Source organism: Gouania willdenowi, chromosome 24 (assembly GCF_900634775.1).
Source record: "Gouania willdenowi chromosome 24, fGouWil2.1, whole genome shotgun sequence".
Lineage (NCBI taxonomy): Eukaryota > Metazoa > Chordata > Actinopteri > Blenniiformes > Gobiesocidae > Gouania > Gouania willdenowi.
Window position 1 is genome coordinate 5,824,871 of NC_041066.1, and position 21,520 is coordinate 5,846,390.

The 21,520-nt window shown below is 36.8% G+C and overlaps 1 protein-coding gene across 1 annotated transcript; it reads left to right on the plus strand.

The window, feature by feature from the left end:
- The first annotated feature begins 342 nt into the window (after window positions 1-342).
- Window positions 343-21,201, plus strand: LOC114457900 (phospholipase B1, membrane-associated-like). Its single transcript, XM_028440039.1, has 42 exons — window positions 343-497; window positions 1,542-1,592; window positions 1,886-1,946; window positions 2,078-2,112; window positions 2,410-2,482; window positions 2,580-2,634; window positions 3,074-3,154; window positions 3,894-3,959; window positions 4,042-4,094; window positions 4,792-4,867; window positions 4,959-5,066; window positions 6,568-6,642; window positions 6,727-6,798; window positions 6,920-6,994; window positions 7,717-7,777; window positions 7,902-7,960; window positions 8,038-8,111; window positions 8,195-8,238; window positions 8,353-8,461; window positions 8,687-8,738; window positions 10,695-10,775; window positions 10,861-10,926; window positions 11,003-11,103; window positions 11,205-11,286; window positions 11,360-11,464; window positions 12,029-12,124; window positions 12,218-12,289; window positions 12,530-12,607; window positions 14,033-14,093; window positions 14,921-14,979; window positions 15,829-15,896; window positions 15,983-16,026; window positions 16,113-16,212; window positions 16,297-16,348; window positions 17,669-17,749; window positions 17,824-17,889; window positions 17,992-18,086; window positions 18,216-18,297; window positions 18,377-18,481; window positions 18,558-18,653; window positions 18,725-18,799; window positions 20,422-21,201. Exons 1-42 carry the CDS (start codon window positions 446-448, stop codon window positions 20,695-20,697), a joined length of 3,273 nt encoding a protein of 1,090 aa, XP_028295840.1. The 5' UTR covers window positions 343-445; the 3' UTR covers window positions 20,698-21,201.
- The last annotated feature ends 319 nt before the right edge of the window (window positions 21,202-21,520 follow it).

The window sequence follows — 21,520 nt, forward strand, 5'->3', positions numbered from 1 at the left end:
GCCCCGCCCAGCCACCAGTCCCACAACTTACTATTGAGCATTATGACACTGGTTACTGTCCTTTGTTCTAGATCAAAGTGCAACTGTTTTTTTTTTGGGCTTGTTAAAGACCGTTGATTATATTAGGTCATATATTCATTGTGCTCTAACAGTGAAAGCTTTTGCAAGTTCCTGCTAATGGTGTGAATGTTCAAAGTCACATTAATAATTCATTATTCCAATAAGGCTTCATTTAGATCTTATCAGAGCAATTGTCGGGTTGTAAAAGCTCAGGGTCGTGTCCTTTGAACAAACGGTTTATCCCCTCCCCTCTGCAGATTTATCCACGTGTGTAGCTTTTGCTGCAAAGGGAGAGTATAAATGATAATGTAGGGAGACCACAGTGCGCAAAGAGAAGCTGCCGGAAAGCAAAGAAAACTTTGACGAGGACCAACATTTCCAGAGGATGCTGCGACAACTGGTTTTGATCTTGGTGCTGGGTGTCATATGGACAACAGGTCTTTACGGCTGTTTAATCTGCTACTTTGTTAATCTAAAGTCTAAATAAAATGCCTTTGTTGTGAAATTAATTTATTGCTAAAGCAACACAAGAAAAAATGTATAAAGTATAAGTAAATTGAGGAGAATTTGTTGTCCAAAGAACTGAATAACCGATAACTAGGGTTGTTTCCCTTGTGTAAAAACAAACAAACAAAAAATGAGTTTAGTTTACAGTATTTCTTATAGTGGTTTTTACTGGTTGGGCCACAGGACTGACCATAATCTAGTAATACCACACCACAGTTTATAATGAATCATTTCACTTCTGAATTTTTTTTAAAGAAAGAAAGAAAATATTTAAATTTATGACAACCATCCAAAAAAAGAATGAAATAATCATAAGAGGCATAATTTAAAAAGTAAAGGTAATTACTAAAAATACTACCAAAACAAAAACAAAAAACATAGTGCTTTGAAGTAAATTAAATATGTAATTAAATGCTCATCCATGATAATGCAGATAACCATGTTACAAATTATGTTTGGATCCTAAACTATTTGAATCTTTTTGCTATATCAGGCTTTTGTTCATTTACCATTTTAATGTACAAAATATTGTTGTTGTTGTTGTTTTTTTAAAAACATTTGTGGAACTACGGAATCTAAGATGATAATGACAAAGATAAATAAATAGTGGACACATATAAGTATTTATCTGAAGGCTGTTCATGAATTTCCATTCTTGCTTGTATTTTTTTATTGATCCCACTTTTGGAATTCCTGATCTATAAACTCTTAATGTGTTTCTTAAACACACTGTGATTGGTATTATTTAATCATAATTGATATTTGTTTAATTTAGCCAAATTCCCTGTACGTACAAACATACAGGGCAAAAAAAAAACGTTCTGATTCTGATTAGTTTTATGCTAATCTGGTTAAATACTGTAAATCTACAAAGTTGCGTGATTGTGATATTATCTCTGAGGGCATTTGTTAGAATGTAAACACATTTGCAGTTAAACAATCCTCTCATACCTGATCCATACGTCCTCTGACAGCTGCTTTCTCCTGCACCAAGATGTTCCCCTCACAGCCCCCTCCATCATCTGGTAAGACTTTCACACCAATTTCTCCTCATAATTGTGTAGATTATAATAATTCCTCTCTTTTTTATGTCCAATCTTTATTTAAAAATGTTTATGTGGATATGAGTAACCAGTTGCTTCTTCTCTACTGTTGTGATAAAAGGTTCATGCAAACCCATTTATGCTAATGCCAGTAAATTTAATGCATCTCTTGTCTCTTCTGCCAAAAAAAATAAAAAAATAAAAAATTTATCCTTATTGTCCTTATTTGTGCAACAATGTTTAAGTGCATTATAGTTTTTTTTCTGTCTCGATAGTGAACAGTGTAAGACCCTCAGATGTGAGCGTACTTTCCTTTATTGGCTTTAAATCACCCAGGTGAGTTCATCTCTCCAATATTTCATGCATTCTAAAACATAACTTCATATTTTCCTATGAGATGATGACATGTTGTATTTGGCACTATATTAATATAGCTGAATTCACGCTGAGGTTTTTGTCTCCTGCAGTTCGGAGCTGTCCACAGTCTCATCCAGACTCAGAGGTGAGAGCGACGTCTCCTCGTGTTTTCAGATTGGATGAACTTGACTTTCACCAGTATTGCCTCACAGTCAAACTAAATCAGTTTAATTCCACTGATATGATTTTATATCACAAATACTATGTGATAAAGTTGCCACTTTGATATCAACGTACCTGTACTCTGATAACTGAGTAAAATAGTACCTGTGAGATATGATGTTGACTCAGGCAAAGCCGGAGGGTCACAAACTGTAAGTGCTTCATTTGTTGGCTTTTAGGTCACATCTTTTTTTTTTGGGCGTGTATTTCCTTTAATCAGATCTGTTGAGCATGTATAACCCCGATCTGATCAGTCACCTTCCAGATGACACAAATGCCTTTGGACAGCACAGGTACAGAAACCACTAGTTTGGGCTATATATGACATGTAAAGTAAAAGTAGTGTCAGCTGACGTGATGTGTTTCTAATGTTTCTCCTTCTGCTCACAGAAACTCACTAGTGGTGCAGGCAAAGGAGGTGACCTTTGATATGCAGAACAATCAGGTATGTGTACTCGGTCACAACCCGGCTCTTAAGCCATGACAAATATAGAAGAAAAGGCATTTAGTTATTTATTCTTCATCATGCCACGCAATATGAAAAGTGAAAATGTAAATGAACAACTTTGTTACAACTTTTATTGTCAGCTCAAATACATTTGAAATCATTACTTATATTTCTGAAATTCCATCAATCTCAATCCATTAATCCAATGTGCAAATTATAACAACGCTCAGGGTAACATGAAGAATTATACACTGGGCTTTTAGTAGAAAAATCTAAAAAACAAATTAAATCTGTACGTTCTTTTTTTAAATGCTACACTTTTCTATGTAATACATAGGGCTGTACAATCAATTGCTAATACATGATACACAACATAAGTGTTACTGGCATCTTAAAAGCAGTTGATCTGACTTTTCTTCTTTCTTTCACCTATCAGCACATCATCATGAACAGAGATTGGAAGTTGGTGCTTCTCTTTGTTCAGGTGGACCAGCTCTGTGTCTGTGAGCAGCAGCAGGTAAACTACACAAGTCAGAACTCACACAAACACTTTAAATCACGTGTACCTACACTGGTGCCTGTGGATTAATCTCATGACCATTTAGACCTTAGTCCTTTTCTGCAATTTTGTTGTTTTTTTGTATATTTTTCTGTAATTTTGTATGCTTTCAGAGTCAATTTGTATGTTTTCAGAGTCATTTATTGTTTTTAGCTGTTTAGCTGTTGTCATTTTTTGTGTTTTTGAAGTTATTTTGCATTTACTTTAGTGGATTGCACAAGATTAGACTGAAAGCCGCCTATGGCTAATACACTGTATGTTATTGTTATATTATAATACTTTAGAAATGTTTTATAATATTGCACATTATGTAAAAATAATATCCTAAAATGATCTATTATATATTGTTATGGTTCTTTCTGCAATATTGAATAGATGTACACCACAGACATGTAAATAAACTACTACACTTGTTTTTTTTATGTACTAACATGCTGCAAGTTTTGCATATTGTTGAATATCACAAAATAATTTTTTTAATGTAGTGATTTGATAGTTGTCCTTATTATATACATTTAGCCTATAGAAGCTGGTTGCTATGCTTATTTAGTCCCAAGAGAATTGGCAGCCAAAGTGGTGGTGTTCTAGTGGGGGTCATGTCCATTCTCCTGCATATTTACAAGTGAATAACATGGTGAAACCAAGATAAGATAAGACAGGTTTACAGTGTTTACACCGCTCTGTGTTTTTGCTGCAGATCAGCTCTGTCATCAGATCAGCAGTTACTGAAGTGGACAAAGCTCTGCACTTCCTACACTCTCAGGTGTATTTCACATCATTGGTTGTAATGATTCCTCTCTGTTGCACTAGTATTTAACTCATTTTCAATCATTTTCTTCTCGTAGCTGCAACGGACAATCGTAAGCATTGCATTATGGGATGGAGAAACCCAGAGCAAGTACGTGAAACTGGCTCAAATTTACAGTATTTGATTGATTGGAGAATGTTTTTAGGGTTTTTTTGTGTGTGTTAATTTGCTTTCCAGCACTAGATTTTAGGATAAAACTTTGATTTACAACGCTAACAACATTTTTTTGAAGTTAATTTAAAATGTAAGAAACTAAAAATAGGCTCAGTTTAACCTAGGAAGGCTAAACTTTGTTAGCTAAAATACGAATAAAAAAAATTAAAAAAAATAAAAAAACAAGGTGGATAAACAAGGCAGATGTTTCTCAAATACATTTGTATGAAACAAAGCTATCCAAGAAGGACAAAAATAATGAGGAAAAATAGGGGTTAAACTAAAACAAAGTGAAGATAAATCATAACTAAATTAGTTAAATAACTGAGCTGAAATGAACTAGAACAGGGACCTACGATGTAACAACTTGATACGATTGTTGGTTAAATAACAATTTATTTATTATTATTAATTTATTTAGATTTTTGAACATTTGGTCTTATAACAGTTAGCAGTGGTGCTATCAGCTCAGGATATATGCTTAAATTTGGTCGCAGGCTTTCCACGCAAAGTAGGCCTGTAACCAACAGACTCAACGTGGGATGATATTTTTGTGGGATTGTTTGCTCGTTCACTTTTATCCATTGTTTATCGCTCAGTTTTGATGACTGAATGTGTTTTTTTTTTCCCACAGTGATTGTGTGTGTAAGGACAGAATCAGTGATGGTGAACACAGACTGGAGCAGGCCATGCTGACTCATGCTCTGCTGGTACGTTTGCTCACCAATCATCAAAGCCATATTTTGCTGTTATGTTTTTCACTGTGTTAGATCCTAATCTCTTTCAAACGCTGTTGTTCAGGAGTCTTTGGATGAGCTAATGGTGCAGAGGAAGTGGTACAGTGACAGAGAGGATTTCGTCGTCACCCTGCAGGACGTCCCTTTAATCGGAGACCAGTCATTTTTTATTGTAAGTAGCCACTAGTGGCTGATTATTGGCTAATCCATCTTTAAAGGTTTCATTTACTTTGGGTTTATTGATTTCTAACTGCACATTACTGAACATCTGCAAAGAAATGTAAATGTGACAGTTAGCAGGAGAGTTCATTTAGATTCTAAACAGAGCAGTTCTCAGCACTGTGAGCTTTATTTGGTTATAATATAATCTGAGGACTTTAGCTCTGAAGACGTTCATTTTTCAACTGAATTAATCAGTGTAGCCCTCATAGATCAATAAATCACAGATGATATACTATAGACTTTTGCACATATATTTATACAACACATTCACATATTTATCATTCCTCCTTCCAGGTTTTTATTCTTTATTCTTTTTGATATTCCACTGTGATGTTTAGCCACAGTTTATCGTGGCCAAATGCATCGTAATTTTGTTCTGCAGTGCGTTTCTGATGTTTCGTTTGAATGACGATAAAATAATGCATCTATCTATCTAGACCCTAGGTTCCTAAAGTGAGGTACGCAAATTGTCACAGGGGGTATATGAATAGAAACTTAAAAAACATTGATTAATGTACCCAAGTTTGTACTTTACACAACGTATCAATCATGCATAAAGTATGTAAGGCAATAGGTGACACGTCAGTCCCTGCATGATTTTTTTCTTTCAAATTTCATTAATTTTGAGACATATTTGTATTTAATTTGTGGAAATTGTGTTAAATAATTGACTGCAGTCATGGGAAAAAAAGCATGGGATGAATTGCGATCCTCCAAATATTGTGGACATTGTGTATACATTGAATTTGTGTATTTAGATAACTGAAATATATGAGCTGATTTATCCACAACTGAATTATTTGGTAATCTGGACAATAATCTATGTTTTTTCTGTCTTTTTCACTTTTTCCTGCAGGCCTAATTTGATGGTCTAAAGGGCCATGCAGATTTGTGCTCTAGGGCTACATTGTATATGTCATTCCATTATTGTGTTTTTAAGTTTGTAGGAGTAGGGGGTACATGGGAGTAGGGGGTACATGGGAGTAGGGGGTACATGGCTTCAGGTTCAATGTCTGAAGGGGAACGGGAATGTGAAAAGTTTGGGAACCACTGATCTAGACAAATGCAGAAGGTTGAAATTGCCGCTCGAAAGTCTGTTTTGATCTCCAGTTTGTTGACATGTTGAAAAGGTTTTGTGCATTGCATTGTGGGATGTGGAGTCCCGTGGATGTATGCAAAGTGTTTTTTACTTTATGCTTCTTACAAGAACTTCTTGTGTTTCTTTGTCAGAAAAGGACAGTGATTGGCTCTACACCATAGTCTTTATCTGTTGAAAAATGATCGTCTCAAGTAGCGCTAACAATTAAAGAAATACAATTTTCCTTGTAGTTATAGGGCTTGAGATGAAAATCTAAACAATCTTTTTGTATTTAAATATCTGATGTCCGTCGTTTCTTTTCATTGTGCTCTGTCAAAGATGTAAGTTTATGGTTTCTTATCTCTATTTACAGAATAAGACACCTCTCTCTGATTCCAAGGCCTCACAACACTCTGATAGACTGACGGTGCAAATATGGAGCAATCTGGTAAGCCCAGTGCATTTCTCTCACTTGCCTTTCTGCTGTTGTCAGTATAACAAACACGAGAACAAAGAGTTTTCTGTCTTGTAGCTGCAGCCAACAGTCGACCAACCCACTGCAGAGAACAATGGAGAGATGCTCACGCTGCCATGTCCTACTGAGGTGACTAACTGTGCTGATGAACCCATACACAGAGTTCAATCTGGATCCCAGTGGATGCATAATGATTATTCTGAGCGCCATACTGATACTCTTCTTCCTCTCTTCCCCCTCATGCTCTAAGGAGCGAGCCTTTCTCAGGACAGAGGGAAACTCTCCTTCATATCACCACAGCAACGACTCCCCTCTTCTTCACCCAGTAAGTGACGTCTGCAGCGTCGATCGTAAATGCTGCATTCTGTCTGCTTTGCTCACATAGATCTATGGCTGTGTTTGAAATGGCACACCCTGTACTATGCATAACAAACTCAATGAATATATACTGTCACCTATATACAGTACTATAAGTATGGTTAGGATGATTACTTCAACTTTCCCATAATTCATTTCGAACCTACAACAACAAAAACCTGAGGCACACTGAGGCTAAATCATTTCCGTTGATTCTCCACTTTTTGACCAAGTAATATATCAACATGTGGTAATTTGATTTATAAAACTCACTGAAACACATTTCATGCCAACATTTACAAGATTTTCAGAGACCCGCTATTGTGCTACTCACTAAACTTTTGGTTAACTTCAAAACAAGAGCCCTATTTAGTATTCAAAACTAATGGAAGACAAGGAAAGATGCTTTTGTTTTGAAAAGGGGATGTTTGATTTTTAGCTTGAAGCCGGTCCCAGGATGATTTTACATTACACTCACAATGAATCGTGGGGTGGTTGAGTATGACTCGTGTGCTCACCGTGAATACTTAAAAAATGTTCTGCTATAGTATACATCTGGCTATTTCTCACATACTCAATCTTGTCATACTATCTAATGTGAACGCATTACATACTTATTTTGACATCAATATTAGTATGAGTAATATATTAGTATATGCCATTTCAAACAAAGCCTATGTTTCTATCCAGTTTACAGGAACAGCCATGCCTTGTAATGACTTCAGCCCATCAGAGTCCACACCCACCACAGGTGAGAGGCAATACAAAGAAGAGCTAATACTACCTTTCTTTTTCTTTCCATTCTTACCTTCATAACTACATCTGACAGCCATTAAATGCCAATATCAACATTTCTTTCTTTTGTGTTTTCCCAGTCCATGAATTGAGGCCTGCAGATATCAAAGTGGTGGCTGCTGTGGGCGACTCTTTGACAGTGAGAGCTTATTTTAATTCCCTTCTTATTTATATAAATGTGTAAATGTTTACCAGGTTTATACTGCAATATTTTAGGCGGGGAATGGAATTCCATCGGGTCCCAACAATATTCTGGACGTCCTGAGTCAGTACAGAGGTTTATCCTGGAGGTTGGTCAACGCTCCTACAGCCATGTGGAAATACATGTAAAAAATATTCTTAATCTGAAACTAATTTTGATGTGTTTTCACAGTGTTGGAGGAGATGATAACCTAACAACTGTCACCACTCTACCCAGTGAGACTCTTTAATGGCTATATAATCTTGCTACTCTCTGACATGATGGTTATTATGATACATGACACAAAAATAAATAATGTAATAATGAGCTTACGTTTTAATTTTTTGCAGATATATTAAAGTATTTCAATCCCAGTGTTACGGGATTTTCGGTTGGGAAGGGAAAACAGGATACTCCTCAAGCTTTCCTGAACCAGGCTGTGACAGGAGCAAAGAGCACGTGAGTCCAATTCTGTTTACATATCCGTCAATAGACTCTGAGGCGTTAAATACAGGGAAGTCTATTAAGTATCATGTTCTTTGCAACATGTACAGAACCCATAATCAATCCCAGAGTAGATCATTCATTCTACAGTAAAATATATCAAATGATGGGTGAAGGTTGGGGATTAAAGTTATGTTCATGTCTGTTTCATTTACATTTCACCAATTATTTTCTATCCAGGAACGTGCCGACACAGGTTCAAGCCCTAGTGGCGAGGATGAAGAATGACTCGGTAAGTTTAACATCTAAACTCACACAACATGTGGATACACATGTTTACCTGAACCTTTTTGTGTATCTTAAATATTAACTACATAAAAAATCTATGTATGAGTGAAAAGTTTAAAACTTATTTAATGATATTTTATGTTCATTTTGTCAAACTGGAACAGACAGACTTTGACCAAGATATACAGTGGCGTGCACAGACATTTTGGGGGGCAGGTGCCCAGTGCAAAATAAGGGCACTTTATGCTGCATGTAGAACTGATGGCTGCCTTATTATAGCAGTGTGAGATTTAAAAAAATAAATAAACATTACAGGCACATGTTGAATGTAATTGCATATTTATTTATGTCAATATCTTAATAAAATGACTCGACCTTTGAACTGTTAGAGTTACACACTATAGCACTGATCAGTCAGTCACTATAGTTTTATTTCTTTGGAATAAACGCACATGGAAAAATTTTAAGCAAGTTACAAGCTACAATGATAGATTGGTGTACTCTTTTTCCCCTGTCAGAACAAAAGAATTGTACAAAGTGTCATTTTCCTAGCCTACTGCTTCCCTGCTGTAGCTGCCTAGAATAGAATAATAATAGTTTTAGTGATAGCCTATTTTTTTAAGGTTAAATATAGCATATTAAGGTAAATACAAGATTACTGCAAGTCTTGTAACATAGAAATAACTTGTTGGTACAAAATAACAGAATTATCTAAAATAGCTTAATGCTAATTTAGTACAGCCAAACCAATTTGTGTAGTTAAAATAAAATGTGGACAGCTTTTAAGATATTTCAGTAAAATTAGAGGAACAGTTCAAAACAGCCCTAAACAGTGAACATGACTCTTGACTCTGACCTGTTTGTCATTTAGCAAATACATTACTGCAAGTGTTAATTATGTAGCCTAATGTAAACCTACACAATAGCCTACTAAATCTACTACTAATCCTAAACTGCTGTAGGATACCAATGACAAACTCTACCGGTGATCATCATCACGTCATATCTATTATTGATTTTGGGAAGCGTCTCGCTTGTTAAGCTGGTGGGCAGTCGGATAATTTATGCCCAGCTGTGTGGCTTTGAGACAGGCTACTTCACAACAGAGACAAATAAATGGATTCATGTATGTGTTTGGCTGGTGGGCAGGGGAGGAGGTGTGTTTGGGCTGCAGCTGTGCACTGTCTGCTGCCTCCGTTTGTGTCCGCTCTGTGCATTCACGTTGACAGAGGTGTGTGCAGGTGGGGGGAATATTAATTGGGGCATTATTATCACACGCTTTTACTCGATGAGCACTTACATATGATCATGTAAGCATGGGCCACAAAAAAAAAAAAAAAAAAAAATTTTTTAAAAGGCCACTTGCTTGGTCCAGAGGGCAAAGGGGAGGTAATTTAGCACCACCTAGTGTCTACCTGTGCACGCCACTGAAGATATAGATATTCAAGCAAAGATGATCAAAAGATAAAAGATGTTCTGTAACAATGACATAGAACCATTAAATGGACAGGTAATAAATTAGGTTGAAACATTCAAGCCGATGCCAACATCAATTTTTACTTTACTTATACACAAGAAATCATCTCATGGCACTCATCACAAAATATAAAGTTATGTTTTCATTGAAAAAAGAAACAACAAAAACACAGCAGCAACATGCGTACATTGTGTTTAACTTGTGACACACTGAAGGGATGCGTCCACACTCACCCAAAGATGCACATGCACCTACAATCATCACATCTTTCACTTCAACACTTCCACTGACAAGCACAATCAGACACATGTGCCCAGAAAAACTCAAAGCAACCACGCACACACCCAACAATTACACACAACTCCCTCCAAAGTGGTGGCATACAACAGTATGACAGGGAGTTTCACATCTGATAAAAGACAGTGGTTCAAAACAAGGTACAGTTCACACTATAAAGTACATTTTTATTTTCTATGTTTCCAGAGAATCAACTTTGAAACTGATTGGAAAGTGATCTCCGTTTTCATCGGTGGAAACGACCTCTGTGACTTCTGTTATAACTCTGTGAGTCTAAACACTCAGAGACTATTTTCAAAGTCCCCAGAGTGAGAAATACTGACTGCAAGAATGTTTTGCTCTCATCTCGCAGCTGCGCTACTCCATGGAAAGCTATGCTCGTAATGTCCGTCAGAGCCTGGATTATCTCCACCAGCAGGTGAAATAAGTGCTTAAATAAGTGACAATGTATGTTTATGCTGTGTGTGGGTTTTGACTAAAGTGGCCTCGTCCAGGTTCCTCGAGCTTTTGTGAATCTAATCGAGCCTCTTCATATCACACCACTAAGAGAAATGCACTTGAATTCTTCAGTGAATTGTCCCACCTGGCTGGTAGAGTGAGTTTCGCAGATTTCTGGATCAAAATTTCACAAAAACCTGACATATCTCTCTAAAAGTGATTGCAAACACTACAGCGGCTTAATGTCTTTGTTCCCAGTATTCTGTGTCCGTGTGTCATCCTGCCAAAGCCAAACTCTAAAGCTCTTGAAATGGCTGAAGAAATGAACAGAGGTTACCAGGTAGAATGACCTGAGCGAACACACTCAGTTCAGTCAGCACCAAAGGCATTTATTTATGATGCTTTTTCTTCAGCGTGTTCTGAATGAGCTCGTAGAGTCTGGCCGCTATGACACTCGCCCAGACTTCACCGTGGTAGTCCAGCCTTTCTTCAGGGAAATCGTCGTCCCAAAGCTGCCGGTCAGTCCCTGAATTCATTGCTTTCACAAATGTATGCAGATCTCTGAGCGCAAGAGACGAGGGCTAACTTAACATGAAAGAAACTAAGAATCAGCCAATATCCTGTAGACAGAGCTCAGAAATAGGTTCATAGTGGGTCACAGGCTCTTCATGGATTCAAAAAAAGACTCCTGTGCTTTTATTTTGCAAGTAATTGATATGTGCTTCAAAATTACTCTTTTAAGTGTTAGCGTTTTAAAAGGACTGATGTTTCTAAGTTTTAATGCAGGTTCTGTTGTAGTTGCTGGTGTCTTTTAAATGAAGCTTATTGAATGTAAAATGTTCAGTGTCCACCTCTAACTTCATATATCTTGGTTTATTACATCTCGTAATACTGTGATTCATTGTATTCTCTCAGATTAAAAATGCTCTCTGTCATTTTTAGGTTGCAGGGCTCACTTTAAAGCTTCATGAGGGTTTGGGGGCGAGGTCAATTGAGAACTACAGTATATCAGTCTTCAGTTTGATTAAGTAGTGTGTCAAACTAGGCTTTAAACTTGTACTGAATAGTTGTATTTATCTCAGGATGGGCGTCCCGATCGCTCATACTTCAGCGCAGACTGTTTCCATCTGAGCCAGAAGTCTCAGACTTTGATGGCTCGCGCCCTTTGGAACAACATGGTAACACCCTGAAAGAGCTGAAATAAACCCTGACCTGATGTCACATTCTGCTGGAGACTTAAATGTTGCTCTATTGTGCTTCTCTTCTAACAGCTGGAACCTCTGGGTAATAAGACTGTTGAACAGGATTTTATGGTTCCCATTGACCTAAAGTGTCCAAGCAAGGTATATAAAATCAAGATCTGAGCTGTCTTTACTTTACTACTGGATGTACTTTTGCAATACATGTAAAAAGGCATATTAGTTAGATGAAAGATTAAAACCTATTGAATGTGTTTGCATGTGATTAATTTGTATCCATGTTTGAACCCTGGAGGAGGGAGCAATCCGTCGGTCTTGAACGAGGAATGCTGGTACAAAAGGTGAAATTCTGCACTTATGTCATTTCTTATTTTTTCACCACAGAATTCACCTTTTATTCGAACGTACAATAACAGCGAGTATGAATATGCTGGCCCTTCTCCAACTCCTGGACCTGTAACAGTGAGTATTTATGACACAACATGTTCCTGTTTTCAAGCTGGGAGTTTAGATTTTTGTAATATCTACAAAAGTACCGGTAATAAAGACTGACAAAATTATTAATTGTTACATTGTGGAATTCAGTCCTTATTAATATGATTATACTGCTTGAATCAAATGATTGATCAAAGGTCTTTGTGCAGACGCTTGATAATACAGAAGTAAGCTTGATTATTTTATTGCTAACGGAATATCATCATTGCACCTGCAGATAGTAATAAAGGAAAGTTTTCTGAGCTTCACATCAAACTTAGATTAAACAGTCTAATAATAAACTAGTTGGATTTCTTTATGGTAAGTTACGTAATGTCTTCAAATAAAACTCAGCGATTACTCAACCAAAAACGGGAGTAGTCACGTCTGAACTTAAGTGTTTTCTTGATCAATCCCAAAGTGTTTTATGATTCACACGTTGAGTAGAAACAGTGACGTGCCGTGAGCACTAGGGTAGGGTAGGCAGGGCGTTGCAAATCGAGACCACCAATGTCAACACCAATGACAATTTCATATGATTCTGCTGTTAATTCAATTCAATTCAACTTTATTTGTATAGCGCAATTTACAACAAAGTAATCTCAATGCGCTTATCAAAATATACAATTCATAATAAGAAAGAAAAAAAACCCAACAAGATCCACATGAACAAGCATTTAGCCATCTAACAAAATCAACATCGTAAAACACCATTAAAGAAACATAAACAATTATTTAATATAGCTCCATACTCTCCCAACAAGATGTATCTCATGACAAGGCAGCACATCCGTTGTTTGTGTTGGAAACACTGAAACACGGAGAAACTGACAACAACAACAAAGCCAATCCTTCCTTTTGTACCTTTCACTGTAGAAAATATGAACAATTTTCTGACTTTACCTTTGCTGAAGGTCTGGTAGCTCAGGTGTTGGTCTCCCATCTTTTAAAAGCTGTCGTTTTTCCTCAAAAGAAAGTTTTTTTATTGTCTCTAGCGCTTTCATGCTGCATGTAGTGTTATCCCGCTCACTAGCTAGAGAACGTAGCAGCAGCGGCCATGTGATATCAATTCACTAATGCACTGTGAACTTATAGCATTTAGCATAGCGCGGTTACTTCCAAAGGCAGCGTAGAGAGCTGCCTTTTTACTAAATGGTTTTCATCTTGGGGAACTGATTGAGCATATGCAAACACGCTACAGAGGCAGAGAAGCAATGTGCTTTTTGGAGGGTGTGTGGCCTCTTCCTGCCATACAGTGAAGTGAGACTGTGCAGTCGTACCAGGAAAAGCGATGTTTAGTCATTTGGGCTATGAAACGCACAAAATGCTGACACTTTCAAACTTATAGGTACTGTAGGCTTCAACATAATTTTTTAGAGAACTCACAAATTCCTTTTCTTCTTTTCACCACAGAATTGGGGAAGTGACTTCTCATGTAACAACCACAGTCCATCAGAAACTGTACCAAGCTCAGGTGAGACAACCACAGACTAAAGACCATAATACTGCTTCATCACATCCACCCATCAATGAACACGTGCCATGAGGACCATAAAAAGGCTTTAGTTGTAGGAGTTATTCTTCTTATTTTTTTCCCGCAACTTGCTTTGTCCTAGAACTCCTCCTAGGCTTTTAATGCAGCACTAATGGCACGTATGCCATCTCATAGGGGATGTGCAGTAGTCTTTTTTTGGAGCCAAAATTTCAAGGTCAAGGTTGCGTCAAGTGTCAAAAACCAAATTTTTTATATCTCGACGAATATTTATCTTACAACTTCAATGCTTATATTAATGAAAAGCTCATCTCGAGTGGAGTATTTTATTTACTTGGATCGAAGCTGTATGACCCACCAGTAATAAAGATCGGTAGGGGTTCAAAATCATGACGTCACAAAAAAATTTAAAATTTTATTACTTGGCCACAAATTGAGAGACAGTGCTCATACTCGTACCATTGAACAACATTTATTTTCAATGTGTAACCTTGACCTTCACACAAGGTCATATTTAATGTCAAGGTCAGACTTTTGTTTTTTATGTATTATATGACTTGTGAACAAATCCAGATACAGGTTGTCATTTTTGCCAATTTTCAACTGCCAAATACGTATCCGTCTTACAAATACAGGTTTTGCCTAGTTTACATGTGTAGTGATGGCTTTAAAGTTAAATGTTGATTGTTTTTATTTTTTATTTTCTCAGGGAAAAATTCACATTCATATTAGGTGCAGCTTTTTGTGATTAGATCTTAGTTTTCCTTTGTTCTCAAACTTGCTCTTTCTATTTTGTCTCATGTCTGTAGTGCACAAGCTCAGACCAGCAGATATCAAAGTGGTAGCAGCTTTAGGAGACTCCACAACGGTAAGTCACATACCATTTTGTGCAAAAAAATGAATGAAAATTAGTCAATGCTGTAATGAGGCTAACATAGCCTGAAAGATCTTAAGTACCCTTAGTTGGTACTATACTTTATTTCAGTTAAAAAACAAAAATAATGTAATTTAATACATTATAATATATAATACAACAACTGAAAAAGGAATAGACCAATCAAGTACCAGGAATAATCAAACAAATCAGAAAACATTATCAGTATTAAATATGAAAATTAAAAATGAAAAGTACAGTAAATGAAGGCAGTTCATTTTTAGTAAATCCCTTATTTTGTAAAGAAAATAAATAGATTTGGATAATTTCAGTTTGTTCATTTTGTTTTACTTTTGTTTAGTGATAGCTTATTAAGACCAAACCAATTGTTTAACTATATCAATTCTATTTCTACTATTCTCAGCAATTCTTTTAAGTTATCTCCAGAACAAATTAGTGTCATCTGCAAACATTACATATTTTAATGTAGCACTTACTGTAAAATTGCCATTTATACATTTATAAAGAACAGCCAAGATCCACATGAGGAGTGGAGGCTTTTCAGTGCTGGGTATTAATGTTAACATAAAAAGGAAACCTAAATATCACACAGAAGAAGCAGCATGGACATAAAGTAACAAAAGAAGAACTACAGTACGTGTTTCTCAACTGTGTACCATCTAATCAGTTTGTTATCAGCCACACAGATTAGGTTGACGTTGTGAGGATCAACTGTTCTCTGAGCTGGCTTTGTGTAAAAACCGATAACTGTGAGTCTTCATCTCACCGCTCATAACCTTACTTTCCCTCTGTTTTCTTTCCCTGTTTGTTCTGTGTTCACAGGCAGCCACCGGCGCCAAGGCACAGAATTTGTTTCAACTCGACAGGAACGACAGAGGAGTTTCATGGAGGTGCAGCAAGTCATGAGTGGACTTCTTTTATGGTTTGAGTTCATTGAATAATTAACATAAGTCTATGATTTATTTATTTTTTTCAGCATTGGAGGAGATGGAACTCTTGACACAGTCACAACTATACCAAGTAAGATGTTCACATTATGGATACGACTGCAGAAACATCCGCCTCTCTGTGACTGTTAACACATCTTTTTCTCTGTATTTCCTTAGACATCTTGAAGAAGTTCAACCCTTCCTTAAAAGGTTTCTCTCGAGGTTCGACAGTGAGACAGAAGGGCTTCAACATGGCAGTCGCTGGTGCAAAGACCTCGTATGTAGACCATGTTTTACCATCTCCACCACCATTCCATCAGTGCTTTCTCTAACATCTGCAGATGTATTCGTTCTGTCACAGAGACATTCTAGCACAAGTGCAAGCTCTCATTCAAGCCCTAAAAGGCAACAAGGTGAGACACTGAACTTGTATTTGATGGAAAGTTGCAAAGCATTTGACATAGAATCATATTTTTAATCAGAATTTAGGATTCTTCATTATTTTACTTCCATGAAGATAAAAAATGAAACTGTCGAGCTTGCCAGAACTACACAGATCATCAGCTTGTCCACTCATGCAAAAAGTCCCAGGAACTATAGTTAAAGTTTATAATTTGACTATAAGAAAGAAAAGGAAGACAAAAAAAACATATTTATTGGTTTAACATTTGACACGAACATCTGACATTGAAAAACCATCTGTAGATTAACAAACCAAAAGTAGAAACCTAACTTGCTACATCTTTCAGTAAAACTGACAGGCTTTCTGAGAAGGACCCTCATTGGCTCATGAAGCCCTGTGCAATTACAATGTTTGCCTATAGCTAAAAACGGCTATGCTGGTTGTGTGATGCGTAGAGATGTTCAGGACTGAAAGAACTTGCTTTACTTCTTGAACGTTTCTTGGACATCTTAAAGGATACTTTACCATCAGAACTGAAGCCTCAGGGTTATTGGGTTGCATACAGAAGAACTGTGATCCAAACTAGGCCTGGGCAATATATCATAAGATTTCTATTTTCACCATATAGAAAATTACAATATCTCCTATAACGATATGTTTTCTATTTTATAGCTTATTTTGTATTGAAATACTCATCTTAGGAGTTGCTGCTTTCGCTATTTCTCAGAACAGCATGAGCTTCCCCTCAACAAGCCACAGACCTCACTCACACATGCTGTCCCTCAGAGGAGAAAAAGCCAAAAGTGGTTATTGTGTTTGTTAACATTTGGCATCAGGAAATTTAACCCAGAATTGTCTTTCTGGGAAGAATTTATTGAGTTGAAAATATCAGGATTTATTTCATATGTCGCCATTTTGAGAAAAAAAAAAAAAAAAGATGAGGAATTTTGGTCGATATCGCCCAGCCCTAATCCAAACACAGCAGTTTGTTTCCCTCTGAATTACACAGAAGAATATTTTAAGAGCGGCTTCATCAAAGTCCATACTTTGATTTGTTGGTGAAATTGTAGGATGATCTAAAACAATGTGCGAGAAAACCATCAAGTGTGGCTAAAGTAAAACTACTCAGTGATGAAATTAAACTTCCACCTACGTATGTGAAATACTTATTTAAATCCATCACAAACACCTGAGAACAGTCGTTAGTGCCAAATGTCAGAAAGAATGAGTACAGTAGTTACCGATATTCTGAAAGTATGGAGCACCTCATCCTCATGCATAGTGAGCTCCTTCACACTGGATTTTAATGTTGTTTGTTCTTGCTCTACAGGAGGTGAACTTTGAAAATGACTGGAAAATGGTGACAATATTCATCGGGGGAAATGATCTCTGCCATTACTGCTTAGACCAAGTAAGTATTTCCCCCTAAAATGTGTTTAACATAAATATGAAGATATCCTGACATGTTTCATGATTTGTTCTTAGAATAACTTGTCGCCAAAGAACTACAGCCACAGTCTCATGCTGGGCTTGGACATGCTTTACAAAGAGGTAAGACTAAGAAGTAAATCAATAGTTTGAAAAACTGTCTGTGGGAGTTTATCCAAAGTAATAGTTCCTATCTTTTCTTCTTTTGTCTGTCTGTATCTAAAGGTACCGAAAGTGTTGGTAAACGTTGTGGAGATCATGCAGATAGCAGTGGTCAAGTCAGTGAAGAAGAACACACTGGGCTGTTCCCTGCTGCAGAGGTTGGTCTTATTTTTCTGTTTTAATGTAATATAGACAAAAAAGATCATATTTCCTGTGTAAAGCGAACACGCTGACTCAGCAAAGAACCAACCAACAACCAATCAGTGTTTGTCTCCTAAATGTAACAGGGTAAGCTGTCCCTGTGTCATAAACCCTTCAGAAAACTCCCCAGAGATGGAAGAAATAAAGCGAATCAATCACCAGTACCAGGTGAACACCTTTTACCTGTCAATAAATAGTTCTCAGACTTTTTTTTAAATCATTATTGTTGTTATTTTCTTCTTCCCAGGTTGAGATTCAGTATCTTCTTTCTAGCGATCGCTACGATGGCAAAGAAGACTTTGCTGTTGTACTCCAACCATTTTTGCTAAGCTCTTTTATCCCTCAAACTGGAGTGAGTGATTGAAATATACACAACATTGTATTTTTTATTTGAAGTGCAGCAGTATTGAATGTGCTTTGTTGTGCAGGATGGCATGGCCAACCCAGATTTCTTCTCATTGGATTGTTTCCACATCAGCGATCGAACTCATGCTGAGATGGCCATCGCACTTTGGAATAACATGGTGAGGTTTAAACACTGAAGAATCCAAAGTATTAGCAATGTGATCCGGTATTCACTGACCTGTTCTAACAGTTGGAGCCAGTCGGCCGAAAGCAGGCGTACAACAACTTCACACACGACCGTACCAAGATCCACTGTCCGTCTGAGGTAGGTGTGAAGCCAAATCAGCTTTTTGCGTGAAAAAAATCTCCATGCACATTTCTGTTCACTTTTTGGAGAATAAAAGAAGGAAAGGGTGGACGGAACGTTAAAGTATTAAAGTGGAGAAGGGAGGGAGGAGCTAGTGCCATGGTTCCCAACCTTTTTTGCATCGTGACCCCATTTTTATATCACAACTCTCTGGCGACCCAAAAAACATTTATTTTTTTCTAGAATTAGTATTTGATCGTCATGTTTCTTATCCTGTGTTAAAGATACGGAGTAGCCAGGATTAGTGACAAATTGTGCCAGCTCAGATATTGTTATCCTGCATTTAATTTGAACTACATTTATATTTGAGAAAGTGAAAGTATAGAACACAGTTGCTTAAAATTCGGTTTGAATTATAAAAATAATTAAATGATTCAATTCAATTCAATTCAACTTTATTTATATAGCGCTAATTACAACAATAGTCATCTTGTAGCGCTCAAATAATTTATATAAGAATTTAATATATAGAATAATGGATAAGAATATATAGATTTAATAATAAGAATTAAGTAAATTAATATTTTTTTAAATATTAATTTATTGAACCAATATTTTGAACCAGTCATTATTTTTAATCAATTCAAAGAGAAACAGGAACAGATTGGATTACAAACTAAAACTGTTTAAAAATCTGTTATTGTTGTTTAACATCATTTATTAAATCAGCGTCACTTAATAAAATTAGTACAGTGCCCGTTGGAAGTATGTATTCATGTTGGAGCATAAGTAGAGTTGTCATTGTCAATTATGGCCAAATGAGTATGTGTTTGAAGGTTGGATGTACAAAGAGGTGTACATACTCTGTACTCTGTAGTCTTATAAAGGCGTTTATGTGTGGGTGCAAAGTAAAATAGCGTCTGCAATTTCCCTGGTTTAATTCTATGGGAGATGCACATGATAAATGTGTTTGTTGTTTATTTTATAACTCATTTTTATATATTTTTTGTTTGGTGTATTTTTCTGTAATGTATGTTTTTTGGAGTCATTATGTGTATTTTTGTATGTTTTTTAGTGTAGTTTTGTGCATTTCTGTTGTCATTTTGTATATTTTGAGTCATTTTCATATTTTTGTTGTTTTTCATATTTTTGTTGTTGTTTGGTGTATTTTTCTGTAATGTATGTTTTTTGCAGTCATTTTGTGTGTTTTTGGAGCCTTTTTGTATATTTTTGTGCATTTCTGTTGTCGTTTTTGTATAGTTTTTGTATATATATTGTTTAGTTTTTTGTTTTATTTCACTAATTTAGTATATTTTTATTACGAATACCTTACGTGTGGTGAGGGCGTGTGTGTGTGCTCTCCCATGAAATGTTTTTTAATATTGACATTCTTTTTTAAACCCAAACAAACTGCTACACAGTGACGTCATGAACCCAGAACCGGAAGTAGAGAGTTTAATACCACGCTCAATACCGAGAGGGAGCCGTACTCTTACAATTAAAATGAATGTTTTTCAACACCAAATTACTCCAAAATGATGCATGCACACACTCGGGGTAGTTGGAAGTCGTTGATAAAGTTTCAGGTCAAATCACTGTTGTCCTTTCCTTAGTTTTGAAGCCGTTTGTGTTTCCTATAGGCCAGTCCTTTCATCTTCACCAAGACCAACAGTCAACCAAGTCCTCCAGTAACCACCAGCGTTCCCACTACAACCACCATCACTGCACCCACTGTTGACCCGACCTTCCCTGAGACCAAGTGTCCCATCTCCACACCTATATGGGTGCCAGTATTGGTGGGAACATTGAGTTTATTGGCTGGGACTATTGTGGCTTGGTTTATAATGTCCTGTACTAACAATAAGAAGAACAAATACAGCAAAGAAGGAGAGGAAATGAAAGCAACTGGTTTATAATGTAGCTTAGTATATAATATAGTGTCAACTGTCTCTTTTAAGCAATACTGCAAACATCACAAGAACATGTTTATTGTTGAACAACTGCAATCATCTAACAGATGAATAAAGACAGAAATACCAGTGCTGTCTCTTCAAAGTGATTCACATTTAATATTAAAGCAGAATGAAGTAACTTTTTCACCTTAATTAATTCTTCTCATAGTCCCTGGGATGGTAATACAAGTGTGTATAGAGTGATTGGGGGATCTGTCATCTCTCCCTGCTGTCTCTGGCCAGAAAACAGCACTTGCAACTTTCCTGCTTCCGACGCGGTGGCAAGACGAACAGCTTTATGGCGGCAACAGGACTGCACACACACTTGCAACCCAACGCTCCGTCAGGCAGCACACACACAAATAGCCATCCATCTATCTATCTATCCATCCATCCATTTTCAGAGCCGCTTTGTCAGCACCAACAAACACATCACACACATTTCCACACTCCCTTCTGTATTACGCCCACATCATTCATTTATTTTGCTTGTCTCTCTTCCTCATACTGTTCACATGGTCACATGTGAGAAAGCACCCTTAGTGTCACTGTTGTATTAGGATTTTTCAGTGATTGGTTGCTACCATCAAGGGGGAGCAAAGGTGCGCATGTAGCTGTGGAGTGGGGCAGGCGGCGGGGGTGTGGAGTTTTTACGACAAAGGGGACCTTTAGGGGGAGCGCTAAGTGCAAGTTACTTAGTTCTGCTTTAACTAGCGGTTATGAACATTTCCCGGAAGCTGTTGTTATTGTGTAAAACATGTCTAATTTTTATTTATAATTTATGATT

Excerpts from the sequence above, each read along its gene's own strand:
- LOC114457900 (XM_028440039.1), top strand. The coding sequence starts at position 446 with ATGCTGCGACAACTGGTTTTGATCTTGGTGCTGGGTGTCATATGGACA. Across the intron at positions 1,593-1,885 it reads ACAGCCCCCTCCATCATCTG|TGAACAGTGTAAGACCCTCA; the intron begins GTAAGACTTTCA and ends CTGTCTCGATAG. Across the intron at positions 7,961-8,037 it reads CTGTGGGCGACTCTTTGACA|GCGGGGAATGGAATTCCATC; the intron begins GTGAGAGCTTAT and ends GCAATATTTTAG.